Below are 19080 nucleotides of genomic sequence, written 5' to 3' on the forward strand. Positions count from 1 at the left end.
AGAATTCTGATAATGTATATTATCAGAGTTTCTTATGAGAGACAAAGAGCATTTTTAAAATTTGATTATTTAGCCATTAAACATAGTACATACCCCTTACCAAAAATTCCAAAACTGAAAGAAGAGAAATTTAGTTTTTTAATAAACAGTTGCAATGTGTCTTAACATTATAATGTTTAACCACATACAGTATATAATGTAAATCTAACCTTTCCATTTCATATTACAAGACTTTTATACTATTTTACATGTTCCAAAACAAATGAAAGTCACCTAAACTTAAAAAAGTCTAAAAGTGTGTTTATGATATCCAAAATAGTACAATGTAATTAATAACAGAGAACGAATGAAGTGAGGCCAAGGAGACACATAAGGCATGCTAGGAAGGTGTCAGTGTCTAATTACCTATTTAAAACAGTTTATAGCATCCCCATGGTCATTTCCTTAAGTACAACCAATTAATATGAATAAAGAACATCAGGATACAAAGCAGTAGTATAATAAACAAAAATTTATAAATTTTATTATGACAGCCAAATAATGATTTTGCTTATAAAGCAGCAGGGTATTTTACAGTTGTCGGACTAATTATTGATTGGCTACTTAGTTGGATATCAAATTTTATAAAGGATTAATATCTGTTTGATACCCCTATATTGTGGGGTATTAAATCTAAATGTCTAAATCATCATTAGACATTTATTAATTGGTACTCCTCTGCCTGTCCAATCCTTTCACAAGAAAATGCAAAATAATGTTATATTCAAACTGGTGTCTGAGGAGAGGACACTTATGAAACACGTGGAAGACTTTACCTGTCCAACCATGCAAGCAGACTCTTGGCTGCTCCAATCAGATCCACAACTGAGGTCAGAAAGTCGTTTGGCAATTTTCGGCTGGTCCTCCCATCATAATGGCCACTCCTTCTCCTTCCTGTTATAAAATTCTGTAGATTTTTGGCAGATGCATTCAACTTGTGAGAAAGGGTTTTTAGATTTTCTGTTTCCAAGCCATAATTCTGAATTATAAAAAAGAGAGAGAATATACTTAAAGTCAATTTTATTCATTCGTGAAAATATTTACTGAATACTTTATTATGCACAGGCAATGGGGTAGCATTAGAGTTACAAATGAATTAGATAGGATTCCTGACCTAGTGGAGCCCACAGTTAAGTGACTATTTGGGGAGATGTCATATAAAGAAATTATAATAAAATGTGTTAAGTACTAACATGAATAAAGAAAGATAAGGGCATTGTATCTTAGAACTATGCTACCCAAGATAGCAAGATTGTAAGAAATAATAAATTCGTTTTTTAAAACCAAAACCTAAGTTTATTTACTTGTGAAATTAATTATTATCAACAATTATTTTTGAGTATATATTCAATTAACAATACGCATGGTCAGGAATGTAGGTACTAGGAATAATTCTGCTTCCCCAAAGTTAGGAAAATAAACACAACCAACAATAACAAAATGAAAAAGCAAGAAATAAATCAGGTAAATAAATCAGATTAAAAAATACACGTACTCTACATAATGATGCATAAAAAGTTTCTTTTATAATATGACATCAGGAAAAACTCTGCTTCCTCAGGGGAACTAACACACATTCTCCTTTTTGTAATACAAATTATGAAACTAAAATTATTTTTGTTTTTGTCCTGGCTATATTAGCTCACAACTAAACATGAAGCACACTAAAAGCAATCATAGTGACTTTTTGGTAAGTGTATTTGTTTTCTTCTTTTCTTTGTTCTCACATTTCAACTAATATTTGTTAATTCATCCTAAATATCTTGTCTATTATATCTTATTGCAGAAAGGGGTTATATGAATAAGTATAATAAGCCTTTTTACTATCTTCAAATAGAAAAAGATTGTAGGATCCCTTCAAACTTTGGGGAAAGTTTTCATAAGTTACAATTAAAATGTAAAGCAGCTAACTGTGAGTTGCAAAACACCCCTTAAAAAGGCTGGTTAATGTTATCCAAGGATAATCTTGATTAAATCACTTAGCAGCATGTACATTACAGTTGTGTGTAAAGTTAAAATTATTACCACCTTACTGAAAATGGCAAAACCCAAAGAATGTAAGAATTTGCTTGGGCCTGGGAGGCTAAGTTTGACTTACCTTTTCATAGTTGGGGAAACTGAGGTATGGGAAGATTTCTTTCTTTCTTTTTTTTTTTTTTTGCTTAAAAAACTCAGTACTTAAACTAGACAGAGTTCAGAATGGAACTACAAGTCACCAGGACATCTGTGAGTGGATATGTCTACCACATTCCTTAGCATCAATATTCTACTCCTACTCTCAGAAACATGGTAACAATAATTAAATCAAAGTGTAAGATGAAGAGTGAAAAAGGAAATTAAGTAATACAATAAATTAAGCTATATTATTAAGTCAACAACCACTGGGTACCTACTTTGTACAACATTTAGGTGTCTTTTTTCCTATGGCAATTTAAGACAAGAGAAAACTTAGTGGAGACAAAATGAGGGGAGAGGAAGGTTCTGATGTCTAAACATTAAATACCAAGTTATGTATGTTACCACTACAGATTTAATGGTGATAAAAGTCTGCTTGTCTTTTGCTTAGAATTTACATATTAAAAGAACACTTTCTTCTAAAGTTATAAATTTTTCTAAAATAACATAGTATTAATATGTTAAATATTCATTGCTTAATTTGAACTGTAATATTCTTCTCTCAAGTTAAAAGATTTGGCTTGTGCAAATAAAACAACATTCTATTCAAATTATATTGCATCTGAGAATGAATTATTTGTGAAATGTGGGAGAGTTTGTTCAGCTGGTCACTATAGAATGAAAGAAATCCTCTCATGTTTATAAAAGATGCTCTCTAATGACTAGATAAGAACAATTTATAACTATACAAACTAACTGTAAATGATACTTCTTCTGTAAATGTAATTGTAAATGAAAATACTGAAAAGTATTTTTAGAAGTTTTCCCTGTGTTAAAGCATTTTTCTAAAGTAAAAAATGATGGCATTTTTCATTTTTGTGTATAAATGATTTTAATAAGAAAACATTTGTCTGCCAACAAAATATAGTAATCTCTTAGAGAAGTTCAAATTATAACAATTAGAGAGAAGCCTACTCAATCAACCTGGTAACTGATATTTCACTCTGTAGCCATTAGCTTTCATAAAAGATTATTTTAAATTATTTCTCTCTATATAACACTAGCATCTCAAATGATTTATTAGGAAAGGTAAAATAATATTAGTCTTCTTATAAATAAAAATCCAAAGGCAAAGTAAAAATATTTCAGAGTCTTCAAAATTTAAGAAACTAAAATTATTATTTTTCATATGACTCAATAATTAGGGAATATAATAAACATCCAGACAAAACCTGGAAGGATACTCTCAGAAGGTCTAACTTGGAAACCTCCTAAAAATACATTATGCAGAATAGAGGTGAAAAATGTGGAGGACAGAGAAATGTAGAGGCAAAAAGAATCTTTAAAAGATATGTAGCAGAGGATGGGGAAGGAAATTCTTAAAACTTGTTCTAGTCTACACTAATAATCCAAAAACATGTTTAAAAAATTTAGAAGAGTATAATAGGTTAGAAGCTTATCTGTATGTAAACAGATTTATGTGCTACTATTTTAACAAAAAAGATTAACTGATCTCTGAAGTTAATTTTTTAATTTTTAAAATTTATTTTATTTTATTTTTTGATACAAGGTCTCGCTCTGTCACTCAGGCTGGAGTGCAGTGGCATTATCACAGCTCACTGCAGCCTAAACTTCCTGAGCTCAAGCGATCCTTCTACCTCAGCCTTCTGAGTACCTGGTACTACAGGTGTATGCCAGTACTTTAAATTTTTTGTAGAGATGTGGTCTTGCTACATTGCCCAGGCTGGTCTTGAAATCCTAGACTCAAGTGATCTGCCCTCCTCAGGATTCCAAAGTGCTGGGATTACAGGCATGCCAGCATGCCCAGCCTCAAGTTAATTTTTATCATTACAATTCTCAATTACTACCAATACAGATACCTTCTGGCTATTTCTTTCATGTAAGTGGATGGTTTGTTGTGACTTGGTAAGTCACCAGTACATCACACACTCTTACCCACCATTTAAAGAATCGACAAGTAAATCAAGCACCTTTCGCTTTAGGCCAGGGGTACGGAGGGCACTGCATCAACTTTTTAAAAATGCAGGTTTATTCACTACAGATTTGCTTTTTATTGGATATGCATAGCAAAACTTGGTATTACTATTAGTATAAAAAGGACTACCTCAAGAAAACAAAAACTTAGACATGAAATGTACTTAGCTGCTGTGTTTGTCGTATATGTTACTTATTTGTTCATATACTTGGCCATTACCATGTGCCAGAACCAGTAGTGACTTAGAACTGATCGAACACAGCCATTTAAGTCTTAATGAATTTGTGCTAAGTTCATATCAGCCTTCTCTTTCAATCATATGCATGCAAAAGCATTTGAAAGAAATAAACATACGCATTTAACATTTTAGAAAAGTAATGTCAGCTATATCCTCACCAGTGGCAAAATTTCACTAACCACTTAACTAGAAATACTTAATATTGGCACCACATATTTTACAATGTCAATGCCATTTTATTCAGAGTTCTTTTTTTTTATGGCTGCATAGTATTCCATGGTGCATATGCGCCACATTTTCTTTTTTTTTATTATTATTATCATTATACTTTAAGTTCTAGGGTACATGTGCATAATGTGCAGGTTTGTAGAGTTCTTAATTTAAATGCATCGTGTAGCAGGTTTTTAGCTTTATAATACATTGCTTTATAAATACGAGTGAGTCTTAAAAGGCTTGCTTTAATGAATTTTTTTGGAAAATAAATTATTTTAAGATGAATGAACCAAGCAATTATGTTGCAAAGAAACAAATCCCAGCAATTGCAAACATCAAATCTTTCATGCAAAATGCCTGAAATTATAAGTACATGAAAAATGAAATGAAAACTGTTCTTATCCTGTCATAAATGATTTATTTACAGTTCCTAATAAAAAGTGTATTGTCAGAACACAAATCAAGGCCCATACATTAAGCTCTCTATATATATTTTATTTATGTTTTTACTCTTTCAGTTAATATTCTTTGCTCTCTATTGAAGCATACTAAATGATAGCTTAATAGCTTGAAATATTATTACACCTCCAAATCATGAACAGCTTACTTCTTTCTAGAATAACATGATGCAAACAATATATCTGATGCTTAATAAATATATGTTGCATGAATAAATAAGTGACTAAATAAACCTTTGATTCTCATCAGCTGCCATAAACATTTATGCACATAAGGAATAACTTCAAGACAAGGTAGATGAAAATACAGTATAGCTTAAAGAAACAAAAGGAATCTGCTAATTTTTCTATGTCTTCCTTATTTGAGGAACAGAAACCTCAAAGTCAAAGGCTGTGTAGGCAAGAGAAAAATTACGGTTCTTTGAAGAAAGACAAGAGAGTTTAATTCAGCAAGATAACATTAATTTAACATCTTTTATGAGCTTAGCACTGGGCAGAAAGCTAAATAAAAAATATGAACTAAACAAAGGTGTCTTCCTTTGAGGAGTCCAATATGAATTAAAGGATAAAAGAACCTAAGCAAAGAATTGTAATGTGATACAAGGTGTAAGGTGTTACCTTTTTTTCTCATCATTTCCCATTCTACACAAACTAAATGACAATTCTCAATTTTCTCTGAATATTCAATATTCTTTCACAATTCTGTTTTTACACATGATATTTCTTCTGCTTAGATAACTTTTCTCCAACTTTTTGTCTGGCAAACATCTAATCATCTTGTAAGACCAAATGCATACGTTACCTACACTTTCTGAATCCCTCAGAAGAGTTCATTTCCTTCTACACTCCCCTGGAATTTTCTTTAAATCTATGTTGTCTTCTAATGGCTACTGTCTTTCTTAATGGACTGTATATATTTTAGGAGTACAGACTGCGTCTTTTTCATCTTTGCATTCCCAGCGATAGCACTGTTTGAGCAGGAATATGTAATTGTTGAAAAAGAAAAGAATACAGTAGACATAAGGAAAATGTAGAATGGCCAGTGAAGATCAGAGAGACAAGACTTAGCAGGGTAAACCAAAATTCGAAGAGCAGTTGGGGACAGAGGGGAAGGAGGTAAAGATACAGTCCCAATAGTAAAATTTCCTGGACTAGTCAACTCAGCTTGCTGATAAGGAATCTCACCTCCTGATTTCATAATGGTATGTAGAAGAAAATCAGAATTCACAACCCAGAAATTTGCTTTATATTCCCCAGAAAGCATCTGTTGCATAAACTGAAATGTATCTGTACTTCTGACTTGTTGATGTATATCCATTACATTAGGAAGGGGTAAGAAGGAAGTTTAACATTTGACTTCTTTGGGGACTGCAACTAAGGAACTGCTCAATAAACAGAAAAAAAAAGTTGGTGTTTAAATTTATTTTCCGCGTTAACTTCCAGAAGAGCTCAATCACATAATGAAGCATCCAAATGACATGACTTTAAACCTGGTGCTTAAACCCAGAACTGTACAGGGATTAAAGCTCAGCATCTGAAAGGATTCACCAGAGCTACATGGTTCAAACTTAGAAGTGGTCTAGACATCTATTTCTGATGCCATGCTTTTAAGTAGGTTTAGGTCAGCAGAGCCTTGTTCATAGGTCAAACTTCAAATGTCTAGACTGTATGTATATAACACTGTCAACCATCAATATTCTTTCCTTTCTCAAAGTGTGAGAGCCTAGCACATGAGTGGTTCATCTATGAAGAGTCCTGTTTATGAGACATACACTCTGGACTTAAGGTTTTGATATACCCAACTCTTACTGTTATAAAAGATGTTACAAACAGGGAACAGTTATTTGGCACTAACATCATAAAAATTTAAGGAAGGAAGAAAATATCAGGTCCAGTTGGTTGAGAATCAGGGTTTTTTTCTTCTATTTGCATTTCAATTATCAAAAGAAGAGAAGAAAAAAGGGAAAAGTAACAAAAGAAGAAAAGGGAAGTTTCCCTCTTCACCAGTTTTATGTCCTTACCAATGCACACAGAAGGTCAACTGCTTCCAAGATCAGTTCCTGATGACCAATGCGGCTGACCCCCAGATCTTCTAGCTCCTGATGTGTAATGCGCAGCAGCTGGTCCCCACTGATCTTCTCCCTCTCAAAGTTCTTAATATACTGCTGCAAACAGTCATCAAGACCTACAAAATACAAGTATGAAAGACCACAATGAAAACATGGCCAAACCAAACAAACGTGAAGGGTGGGAGAAGCAAGCATTAGTGCTACCATGTCACAAATTAAGTCCATTTTAACTCTGAACTAGCCAAATCCTTCACCCTTTCTTAACCTACATATGGGCTATGGTGAAAAAGAAAATCACGTCATCATACTCATAGTTGTCAGGTACCTAGTTGAATTTTCCTCAGCACGTACTGGAAATCTTTATCTCACGTCTGTGCAGTTCTCCTTGCTGACTATTTCATAAAGTATGCCAACAGGCAGGTTCCCCTATTTTTAAATTTATGTGCATCACCTTCTTACTTTCTTATTTAAACCCCACTTCAGAGGAAGAGGTGTCTTTCCCATTTAAAGCTAATCTATCTATCTGTACTCTGTAGTCCCATCTCCTGCCACCTTAAGATGACTTCAGTAACTAAAAAATTAAATTCTCTTTGTTTCAACTATTTTCTATTAATTGACTCATTCTATGTTCAAATCTCTGCCATCTTAAAACAAAACACAAAATCCTTATTTTGATTTCACTGATCATGTGTGCTCCTCACTAGTCTGTCACCCTCTTTGGATTCAAGCCCTTACCCTTATTTCCTCACCTGTGATGCATTCCTTAATCCATTATAATTTGGATTTTACTCAAATCTAAAAGTAGAAATCAGGATTACACGGCGCAATTCATACGTGATTGGCTAGGCTATAGATTGAGTTGGTTTCAATCATCTGTGAAGTGGCTTGATACAAATGATGAACTGGACTAATAAAACTAACGCTCTAGAAATTTAAGTAAAGAATACCAAGAAAATGAGGCAATTAGCTGAAACTAAGAGGTCCTCATTATGTCAAGGAGGGAGACCAGAGGCTATAATGGGCTACATTCCAGCTGAAGTTATGGAGGAGCAGAAATTATAAAAAAATAGGAAAAAACAGAGACGAAATTAGAAAAGATGTACAAAAGGAAGTCAAGTTTCCAAACAGAGAGATTATGCAGCCATTGAGAAAGAAAATGAGTCAGTCCTAAAAGCACTGTGATTCCTGACAGGGTCTAGTATAAGGCCACAGATGTCTTTACTATATTCTCAAACTTCCTTAAAGTAACTAGAATTACTTTGTAGCCTCTCTATACAACCTGCTTTTTCTTTCATTCTCCATTAGTATGTGTATACTGCTGAGGGCTGAAATGTTCTCACTGGATATAGCAACGTGAAAGTCACTAGTGACATTCCTGAGAGTTGTTTTCACAGTTATGGCAATAAGCCAGCACCGAATGAGTTGAGGAATCTTCAAAGCAGTCAGGCTACATAAGAGAAGAAAAAAATAAGAGGATATCGAGTTTGTTTTTCTTTCTTAAAGATGCTAAGACTTGAAGATATTTAAATGTCGATAAGAACTGTACATCTCTATTGAAAAAGGAGGGAAGGAGCAGATAGATGCAGGATGTAGATGCAGGTAGATTAATAGTCTGTGAGTAAGATGAGGGACTCCCTGCCTAATAACTATAAGACAACATTATGGATCTGTGTGAGAGTTCACTGAGATATTTGTAAATAAAATAAACATGTAAATTGATACCATTATAAATATGTGCTGAATACCTAAATGGAGTTGGTACTAATTACAGTGCCACATAGCTAAACAGGATTTATATTTTAAAAGGAAGACTCCAAAGTCAGGAACAAGGGGAAAAATGAAGGAATTATTTGTCAGACACTGCTGTGAATGCTGGAGATAAAAGGGTAAATAAGACACAGACCTCAAGGAATGCAGTACTTGTATTAGGTATTATATGTAACCTAGAGATTATTTAAAGTATACAGGAGGATTTCATAGGTTATATCCAAATACCATACCATTTTATATAAGGGACATGAGCATTTGCAGAGTTTGGTATCTGTGGGGGTTCCTGGAACCAATCTCCCTCAACTGTATAGGGTGAAAGGTATAGTGGTCCATAAAACTTGAGGGTTGATCAGACAAAGCAGCATCTACGAATGAAAACAAAAATGGATCAGAGGACAAGGTAATAATAAGGAAGGCATGACAGACAAGTGTTAAATGCAGCACAGCATTCTAGTAAGATAAGGACTAAAGCACTCTGAGAGTTAAGAGATTATCAATGATTTTAGCCAGAACAGTATTAGAATAATGCAAAGAGAAGCCAGACAGACTACGGGATTGAGCAGTGACTGGGAAATGAGAAAGTGACGGCCTTGCATGTAGAATATTCCTTTAGAAGATTACAGGATAATGGTGAGGATGGGAGTAAACAGAGAGATGCCAAGTAGTGTCAAAGAGACTACTGTTATACCAATTTCAGAAGTGAAGAAACTAAAGGTCAGTGAGACTACGTAACTCTCTAAGTGTACACAGTAAGTAACTGACAGGAAAACCAAGAATTGAAACCTGGTCCCAGAGGATCCAAAATCTAACCTACTTTGACTATATCACACCATCTCAAGACCAAAAAAAAAAAAAAAAAAAAAAAAACACATCTCAACAATAAAGTGGATTCATACCCTTGCAAAAATAAATGAGTAAATGGAGATAGAAACATACAGTTATTAAAATGAAAAAGAAGAATAACATAGAACATTGGCTAATGAAATTACACTCTTCTAGACCTACCAGAAAAAAAATTAAAACTACCAAGGACTAAAGTCCATGCTAGCATACTCTTGATGAATTCAATACTGTGTATGGTACCCAGATGGCATTCAATCTGAAGTTGCATTTGAATGAATGAAAGGGGAAACATTGCAAATAGTTTTTAGATACCACTGAAACCAATATAATACATGTTGACCTGAGAAACCCCTGTTCTTTATGTTCTTCAAAGGCATCCTTAACAGTCATCCTCCTACAAGCAAGTAGTTGCTCTATAACAAGTAGTATATGATTTGTTTTCACAAGGATTCTCAAGGAAACCAAATAAAATTTTAAAAGGAAGGATAATTTTCTTCTGGAACTGTTCTCATTTACTCTGTCCTAATTTATTTTGAAAAAGGCTACACTTTCAATAGTTTTATATCAATTCTATATAGAAGAACTGATGCTGAATAATAGTAATACCTTCTATTATTTATGAACTGTATATCATTATCTTGATTTTACAGATAAAAAAATTTAAATTTAGGGACCATGCCTGGGATCCCACAGCTTATAAATGGTAAGGCAAGGTCTAAACCCAAGTCCATCTGACTCTAAATCCATGCTCTTAAAGACTATGCAGAATTAGGAGTGAGGGAGGAATGGAAAGGATGGTTTCCAAACCTCTAGACTGTTTGTTTGTACCATACCAAAAGTCATTATACCAAAAATGTTTTTCTATTTTCCATTTAAAATTTTAAGGTCTTTGTTTAATATGTATTTATTTAAATTATGCTTTGCATGAAAAGGCATTTAAGTATATTGTTTACACATACACAATTCAGGAGGGCAATACAAATTGAAAGTAGATGAGAAAAATATGGTTAAAGGAAGATATGGTTAGTCATAAAGTGGGAGCCAGAATAATGAAAATATAAAAAATTCATACAAATGAAAAATACTAATAGTTTAAAACATTCATTAGATAACAGCAAGCCAGTTTCTCAGAGAAGTCCATCCAGTTTTTTCTTAAATTGATATATAATAATTGTATATACTTATGAGATACATGTGATATTCTGATACATTCATGTGAAGTATAATGATCAAAACAGGGTAATTGGAATATCCATCACCTCAAACATGCCCATCCATTTTTGACACTAAAGTCAGCAAAAAGGATTTCTTGTGGGAAGAAATCCTTGTGTAATGTAATAAACAACACCTTCAACAAACTCTTTTGATAAACACAACTATAAGTTCCCATTGGACTGTTTCTTACAGTAAGGCTGAAAATACATTTTAAAAATGTTACGTTGTATTGTAGACCAAATAATAACTGATTATCCTGAAGATAGAAACATGTTTATCTTTGCTGGCTTTAAGGATGTTAATCTATCAACAGGGTTTATAATTCCAGGGAGAAAATAAGTACATAAGTGAAAATAGGCCCCCACAGTAGGAAAGAGCATCAGGGGCAGGGATGTGGGGAGGAGACCAGGAAGAGACTGACAGCTAAGGCCAAGATTTAGCCACGGTGAAGGTTAGGAAATTTCTTGAAGGCGCAGGAAGGAAGGTCCAGGGTGACTGAGGGAAACCCATGCAGTAGCTGCTGATCCTGCTGGCCCTATGGCTGGGCACCATGGGATTAGGCAGGGCTGAGCTCCTAAGGGCCTAGGAGCAGGGCCTGCAGGTGCCCTGGGGAAATTCCATAAGCATCCACTTATGCAGTGAGGCTTCAGGGAGACCAATATGAGCAGTGCTATGGATACACTCTTCCCAGCAGGAACCTTTGTGAGGCTAGAATTTAAGCTCCAGTATACAAGTTTCTGGAAGAAGAATTCTGAGTGCAAAGTCAAGTCCAGTGGAAAGAAGCAGAAATGCCTGGCCTACATCAAACTTGAGGATAAAATTTTAGGCCAGATGGTCCATTGCCCCATACAGATGCAGGATGGACAGGAGCCTGAAAAGCATCAGGAGATTCAGTGCAGTAGAGTGGAGCAGGCCAGCCATGACCCTCACAGCTACTACTTCCCTGGACAATTTGCCTTCTTTTTAAGGCCCTGCTCCCCAGCACAGAACCCTGGACTGAATTTTATCGTGCTCCCCAGACAGCTGCACATGGTAACCAGTGGAATACCCTGCCCTCCTAGTGATGATCCCATTATATCCCGAGCTAATAAAACTACTCTCCAAAAAACAAAGAAAAAAATATTAAAAAAAAAGATTACCATAGAATTCAGCAATTCCACTTCAGGGTATATACCCAAACAAAATGAAAGCAGATATTTGAAGAGATAGTTGTACACCTATGTTCATAAAAGCATTATTCACAATAGGCAAGAGGTGGAAGCAACCCAAGTGTCCACTGATGTATAAGTAGACAAAGAAAATGTTGGAGGAGGTGGAGCAAGATGGTAGAACAGAAGGCTCCACTAATTGCCTTCCCTAGCCTCTGACAAGGACACCAATTTAATAATTATCTACACAAAAAAGCACCCTCATAGGAACCAAAAATCAGGTGAGCATTCACAGTACCCGGTTTTAACTTCGTATCACTGAAAAAGACACTGAAAACCTAAAAAAAAAAAATTAAAAAAAAAAGTCTTAAGCAGTGATGCCATACCTCCCTCAAGCCCAGGCAGTGGTAGGGTGGTTACTAGAGTGTTTCTTTGTGCTGGAGGGAGAGCACAGCAATTTGTGAGGCATTGAACTTACTGCTGTCCTGATAGAGCAGAAAGGAAAACAAGATCAAACTCAGCTGATACCCACCCACAGAGGGAACATTTAAACCAGCCCTAGCTAGAGTGGAATCGTCAGTCCTGGCAGTTGGAACATGAGTTCCCACAAACCTTGCCACCATGGGCTAAAGTGCTCTGAGGATTTAAATAAATGAACTTGAAACACAGTCTAGACCACAAAGACTGCAAATCCTAGGAGAGTCCTAATGCTGAACAGGGCCCAGAGACAGTGGATAGGGGTGACACACCAGCCAGAGTGGCCAAGAGAGTGCTGGTATTATCCCTTCCCTAACTCCAGGCTTTACAGCTCATGGCTCCAAAAGAGACTCCTTCCTTCCGCTTGAGGAGAAAAAAAGGGAAGAGTGGGGAAGACTTTATCCTGCATCTTGGATACTAGCTTGGCCCAGTCAGAGTCATGAGGGCCCCTTTCCAGGTCCAAGCTCCTGGATGACATTCCTAGACATATCCTTGTCCAGAAGGGAATGACCCTATCCTGGCACCATTCATCACCAGCTAAATGAAGAACCCTTGGGCCCTGAATAAGCAGCAATGATACCCAAGTACTACATCAAGGGTCCTGTATGAGACTGTGAGACTTGTTGGCTTCAGGTAAGACCCAGCACATTTGCAGCTGTGGTTGACTACAGGGCACAATTCCTTGTGCTTCAAAAAAGCAGAGGGAAACGGAAAGGGGACTTTGTCTTGTACCTTAGGTACCAGCTCATGCATAGGGGGGTAGAGAACAAAGCAGGTTCTTGGGGTCTACAATTCTAGGACTTGGCTATTAGATGGATGACATTTCTGGACCTGCCCTGGGCCAGAGGGGAGCCCACTGTCCTTGAAGGGTGAGGCCCAGGCCAGGCAGCATTTGGTACAAGCTAATTGAAGAGACCTTGGGTCTTAAGGAAACAGCAGTGGTAGTTTGGCAGTACTCACTGTGGTTTCGTGGTGATGGTGGCCATGGAGGGAGGGGGTTCCTCTGCCTTTGGAAAGGGGAGAGAAGAGTGGGAAGAACTACATCTTGTGGTTTGAGTGTCAGATCAGCCGCAGTACAACAGAACAACAGGTGCACTTCTAAGGTTTTAAATGCTAGTCCCTGGCTCCCAGACAGCACCTCTGGACCCACCCAGGGCCTGGGGAAAATTGCTGCCCTGAAGGGAAGAACACAAGCCCGTTGGCTTTGGCATTTGCTTACTGTAGAGCCCCAGGGTCTTGAGAGAACATAGGCAGTAGCCAGGGAGGGGTTAAAGCAGGCCTTGAGCAACACGTAGTGCTATGTTGGCTTCAGGTATGACCCAGCACAGTCACGGTGGTGGTGGCCACAAGGGTGCTTGTCTCACTCCACCCACAGCTCCAGGTGGTTCACAACAGAGTGAGAGACTGTTTATTTGGGAGACAGTAAGGGAAGAGAACAAAAGTCTCTGCCAGGTAGTCCAGAGAATTATCCCAGATCTTGTCCAAGATCATCAAGAAGGCCTCCATGAGTCTATAAGAACCACAGCATCACTGGGCTTGGGGTGCTCCCTGAAGCAGGTACAGCTTAGATCATAACACCTAAGTCCTTTCAAATATCTGGAATGCCTTCCCAAGAAGGATGGGTACAAACAAGTCTTGGCTGCAAAAACTATAATAAATTCCTAACTTTTCAATGCCCAGCAACAGATGAACATCTATGAGTATTAGGACAATTCGGGAAAACATAATCTTATCAAATGAACGAAATAGGCACCAGGTGCCAATCCTGGAGAAACAAAAGATATGTGACATTTCATGTAGATAATTCAAAATAGCTATTTTGAGGAAACTTAAAGAAATTTCAAGATAACGCAGAGAAGGAATTCAGAATTCTATCAGATAAATTTAACAAAGAGATTAAAATAATTTAAAAGAATCAAGAAGAAATACTGGAGCTGAAAAATGCAATTGTCATACTGAAAAATGCATCAGAGTCTTTTAACAGCAGATTTGGTCAAGCAGAAGAAAGAATTCGTGAGCTTGAAGACTGGCTACTTGAAAATACAGTCAGAGGAGATTTAAAAAAAGAATAAAAAACAATAACCCATGCCTACAGGCACCTCAAAAGGGAATATCTAAGTGTTATTGCCCTTAATCAGGAGGAAGAGGAAGAAGTCAGTGGTAGAAGGTTTATCGAAAGGAATAATAACAGAGAACTTCCCAAACCTAGAGAAATATATCAATACCTAAGTACAAGAAGGTTATAGAACACCAAGCAGAATTAGCCCAAAGAAGACTACCTCAAGGCATTTAATAATCAAATTCCAAAAGAGTCAAGGATAAAGGATCCTCAAATCAACAAGAGAACACAAACAAACAACATACAATGGAGCTCCAATACATCTAATGAGAGTTTTCAGTGGAAAACTTACAGGCCAGCAGAGAGTAGCATGACATATTTAAAGTGCCAAAGAAAAAATCTTTTACCCTAGAAGAGCATAAACAGCAAAAATATTCTTCAAACATGAGGGAGAAATAAAGATGTTCCCAAATAAAAGTCATGATATTTCATCAACATGAGACCTGCCCTGCAAGAAATGCTGAAGGAAGTACTTCAATCAGAAAGAAAAGGACATTATGAGCAATAACTAGTCATTTAAAGGCAAAAAACTCACTGGCAATAATAACCACACAAAAAACACAGAATATTATAACACTGTAATTGTGGTGTGTAAACTCCTTTTATCAGTAGAAAGACTAAACAATGAACCAATCAAAAATAAAAACTACAACAGCTTGTCAAGACATAGACAGTACAATAAGATCTAAATAGAAACAACGAAAAGTTAAATAGTGGGAGTATGAAGTTGAGGCGTACAGTTTTTATTAGTTTTCTTTTTGCTTGTTTGTTTGTTAGCACAAACAGGGTTAAGTCCTCATGAGCTTAAAATAATGGTTATTAAGATAGTATTTGCAAGGCTCATGGGAACCTCAAACCAAGAAACTAAATCATTTCAAATGGGGAAAATCACTTTCACTAAAAGGAAGATAGAACAGAAAGAAAGAAGGAAGAGAAGACCACAAAACAGCCAGAAAACAAATAACAAAATGGCAGGAGGAAGTCTTTACTTATCAATAGTAACACTGAATATAAATGAACTAAACTCTCCAATAAAAAGTCATAGAGTGGATGCGTAAATTTAAAAACAAAACAAAACACAGTGAATTGTTGCCTATAAAGAAACGTACTTCACCTATAAAGACACAAATAGAGTGATAATAAAGGAATGGAAAAGATATTCCATGCCAATTGAAACACAAAAAGAGCAGGAGTAGCTATACTCATATCAGGAAAAAATAGATTTCAAGACAAAATCTATACAAAGAGGCAAAATAATAGAATCATAAAGGGGTCAATTCAACAAGGGAATTTCAAATATATATGCAACCAGCACTGGAGAACTCAGATATAAAAGCAAATATCAATGAAGCTAAAGAGACAGAGAGTCCCCAGTACAATAATAGCTGAAGACTTCAACACCCCATTTTCGGCATTTGACAGATATTCCAGACAGAAATTAACCAAGAAACATTGGACTTTATCTACACTATAGAACAAATAGACCTAACAGATATGTACAGAATATTTCATCCAAAGACTGCAGAAGACACATTCTTTTCCTCAGCAAAAGGATCATTCTCAAGGACAGACCACGTTAGGTTACAAAACAAGCCTTAAAACATTCAAAAAACCGAAAATACTCTCAAGCATCTTCTTTGACTACAAAAGCATAAAATTAGAAATTGATGACAAGAGGAATTTTGGAAACTATACAAACACATGAAAACTGAACAATACATTCCAAAATGACCAGTGGATCAATGAAGAAAGTAGGAAGGAAATTGAAAAATTTCTTGAAACAAATGATAATGAAAACACAACATACAAAAACCTATGGGATACAGCAAAAGCAGTACTAAGAGGGAAATTTATAGCTATATGTGCTTACATCAAAAAAGAAGAAAAACTTCAAATAAACAACCCAACAATGCATCTTAAAGAACCAGAAAAGAGAGCAAACCAAACCCAAAATACTAGAAGAAATAATAAAGACCATAAACAAATGAAATTGAAATGAAGCAATACAAAAGAGCAATAAAAGAAAAAATTGGCATTTTGAAATGTTAAACAAAATTGACAAACCTTTGGCTAGACTAAGAAAATAAGAAAGAAGACCCAAATAAATAAAATCAGAGGTAAAAATGGACACATTACACTTGATACTGCAGAAATTCAAAGGATCATTAGTGGCTACTATGAGAAACTACATGCCAATAAACTGGAAAATCTTGAAGAAATGAGCAAATTTCTAGACAAAAAGAACCTACCAAGATTGAAACATAAAGAAATCCAAAACTTGAATATGCTAATAACAAGTAACGAGATTGAAGCCATAATAAAAAGTCTCACAGTAAAGAAAAGCCTGGGAGCTGATGGCTTCACAGGTGAATTCTACCAAATATTTAAAGGAGAACTAATACCAATCTGACCCAAACTATTTTGAAAAATAGAAGACAATATGGCCAAACTCATTCCACGAGGCCAGTATTACCCTGACACCAAAACCAAAGACACATTGAAAAAAGAAAACTACAGGCCAATATATCCCATGATTATTGATGCAAAAAAACTCAACAAAATACTAGCAAGCCGAATACAGTAATATTAAATACTTTAAAACCATAATTCATCATGACCAAGTATTTATCCCTGGGATGCAAGAATTGTTCAACATATGCAAATCAATCAATGTGATACATCATATCTACAGAATAATGAACAAAAACCATCTGATCATTTCATTTGATGCTGAAAAAGCATTTGATAAAATTCAACTTCCCTGCATGATAAAAACCCTCAAAAAACTGAGTATAGAAGGAACAAACCTTAACATAATAAAAGCCATATATGGCAGTCCCACAGCTAGTATCATACTGAATAGGGAAAAACTGAAAGCCTTTCCTTCAAGATCTGGAACACGACAAGGATGCCCACTGCCACCATCATTATTCAACATAGTGTTGGAAGTCCTAGCTAGAGCAGCCAGGCAAGAGAAATAAATAGACAGCATCCAAATTGGAAAGAAAGAAGTCAAATTATTCTTATTTGCTGATGAGATGATCTTATATTTAGAAAAACCTAAAGAATCCACAAAAAAACTATTAGAAGTGATAAATTCAGTAAAGTTGCAGGATGCAAAATTAACACACAAAAATCAGTAGCATTTCTACATTTCAACAGTCAACAACCTGAAAGAGAAAATAAAGTAATTTGATTTATAATAGCCCCATATAAAGTTAAACACCTAGGAATCAACTTAACCAAAGAAGTGAAAAATCTCTACAATGAAAACTATAAAACATTGATGCAAGAAATGGAAGAGACCACGAAAAAAAGGGAAAGATATTTCATGTTAATCAATTGGAAGAATCAGTATTGTTAAAATGTCCATACTACTCAAAGCAATCTACAGATTCAAAGCAATCCCTATCAAAATACCAATGACATTCTTCACAGAAATAGAAAAAAAAATCCTAAAATTTATATGGAACCACAAAAGATCCAGAATAGCCAAAGCTATCCTAAGCAAAAAGAACACAACTGGAGGAATCACACACCTGACTTCAAATTATACTACTGAGGTATAGTAAACAAGATAGCATGGTACTGGCATAAAAACACACAGAGACCGGTGGAACAGAATAGAGAACACAGAAACAAATCCACACACCCACAGTGTACTCATTTTTGACAAAAGTGCCAAGGACATACACTGGAGAAGGCCAGTCTCTTTAATAAATGGTTCTGGGAAAACTGGATAGCCATGGGCAGAAGAATGAAACTAGATCTGTATCTCCTGCTATATACAAAATTCAAAATTGATTAAAGACTTAAATCTAAGACTTCAAACTATGAAACTACTACCAGAAAACATTGCAGAAACCCTCCGGGACATTGGTCTTGGCAAAGATTTCTTGAGTAATACCCCACAATCACAGGCAACCAAAGCAAAAATGAACAAATGGGGTCACATAAGTTAAAAGGCTTCTGCACAGCAAAGGAAACAGTCAACAAAGTGAAGAGACAACCCACAAAACAGGAGAAAATATTTGCAAGCTACACATCTGACAAGGGATTAATAACCAGAATATGTAAGGAGCTCAAACAACTCTATAGGAAAAAAAATCTAACAATCTGGTTAAAAATGGGCAAAAGATTTGAATAGGCAGTTCTCAAAAGACATACAAATGGCCATAAGGCATATGAAAAGGTATTCAGCATCACTGATCATCACAGAAGTGCAAAGAAAAACTATAATGAGATAGCATCTCACCCCAGTTAAAATGGCTTATATCCAAAATACAAGCAATAACAAATCCTAGTGAGGATGTGGAGAAAAGGGAACCCTCGTATACTGTTGGTGGGAATGTAAATTAGTACAACAACTATGGAGAATAG

The 19080-nt window shown here is 35.6% G+C and overlaps 1 protein-coding gene across 8 annotated transcripts in view; it reads right to left on the reverse strand.

Moving 5' to 3' along the window:
* The window catches only part of CNKSR2 (connector enhancer of kinase suppressor of Ras 2), a 295703-nt gene that overhangs the window by 228494 nt on the left and 48129 nt on the right, over nt 1-19080 (reverse strand). For all 8 annotated transcript variants that reach the window (XR_004180567.1, XR_004180566.1, XR_004180565.1 and 5 more), the window contains exons 2-3: nt 7081-7244; nt 816-1018 (exon numbers count right to left, since the gene is read on the reverse strand). Coding sequence is in view for 4 of the 8 variants with exons in the window: in XM_021933018.2 (XP_021788710.1) it covers nt 816-1018; nt 7081-7244 (367 nt within the window). In the remaining 4 variants the exon portion in view is untranslated. The remainder of the gene's footprint in view (nt 1-815; nt 1019-7080; nt 7245-19080) is intronic.

Source organism: Papio anubis, chromosome X, assembly GCF_008728515.1.
Source record: "Papio anubis isolate 15944 chromosome X, Panubis1.0, whole genome shotgun sequence".
Lineage (NCBI taxonomy): Eukaryota > Metazoa > Chordata > Mammalia > Primates > Cercopithecidae > Papio > Papio anubis.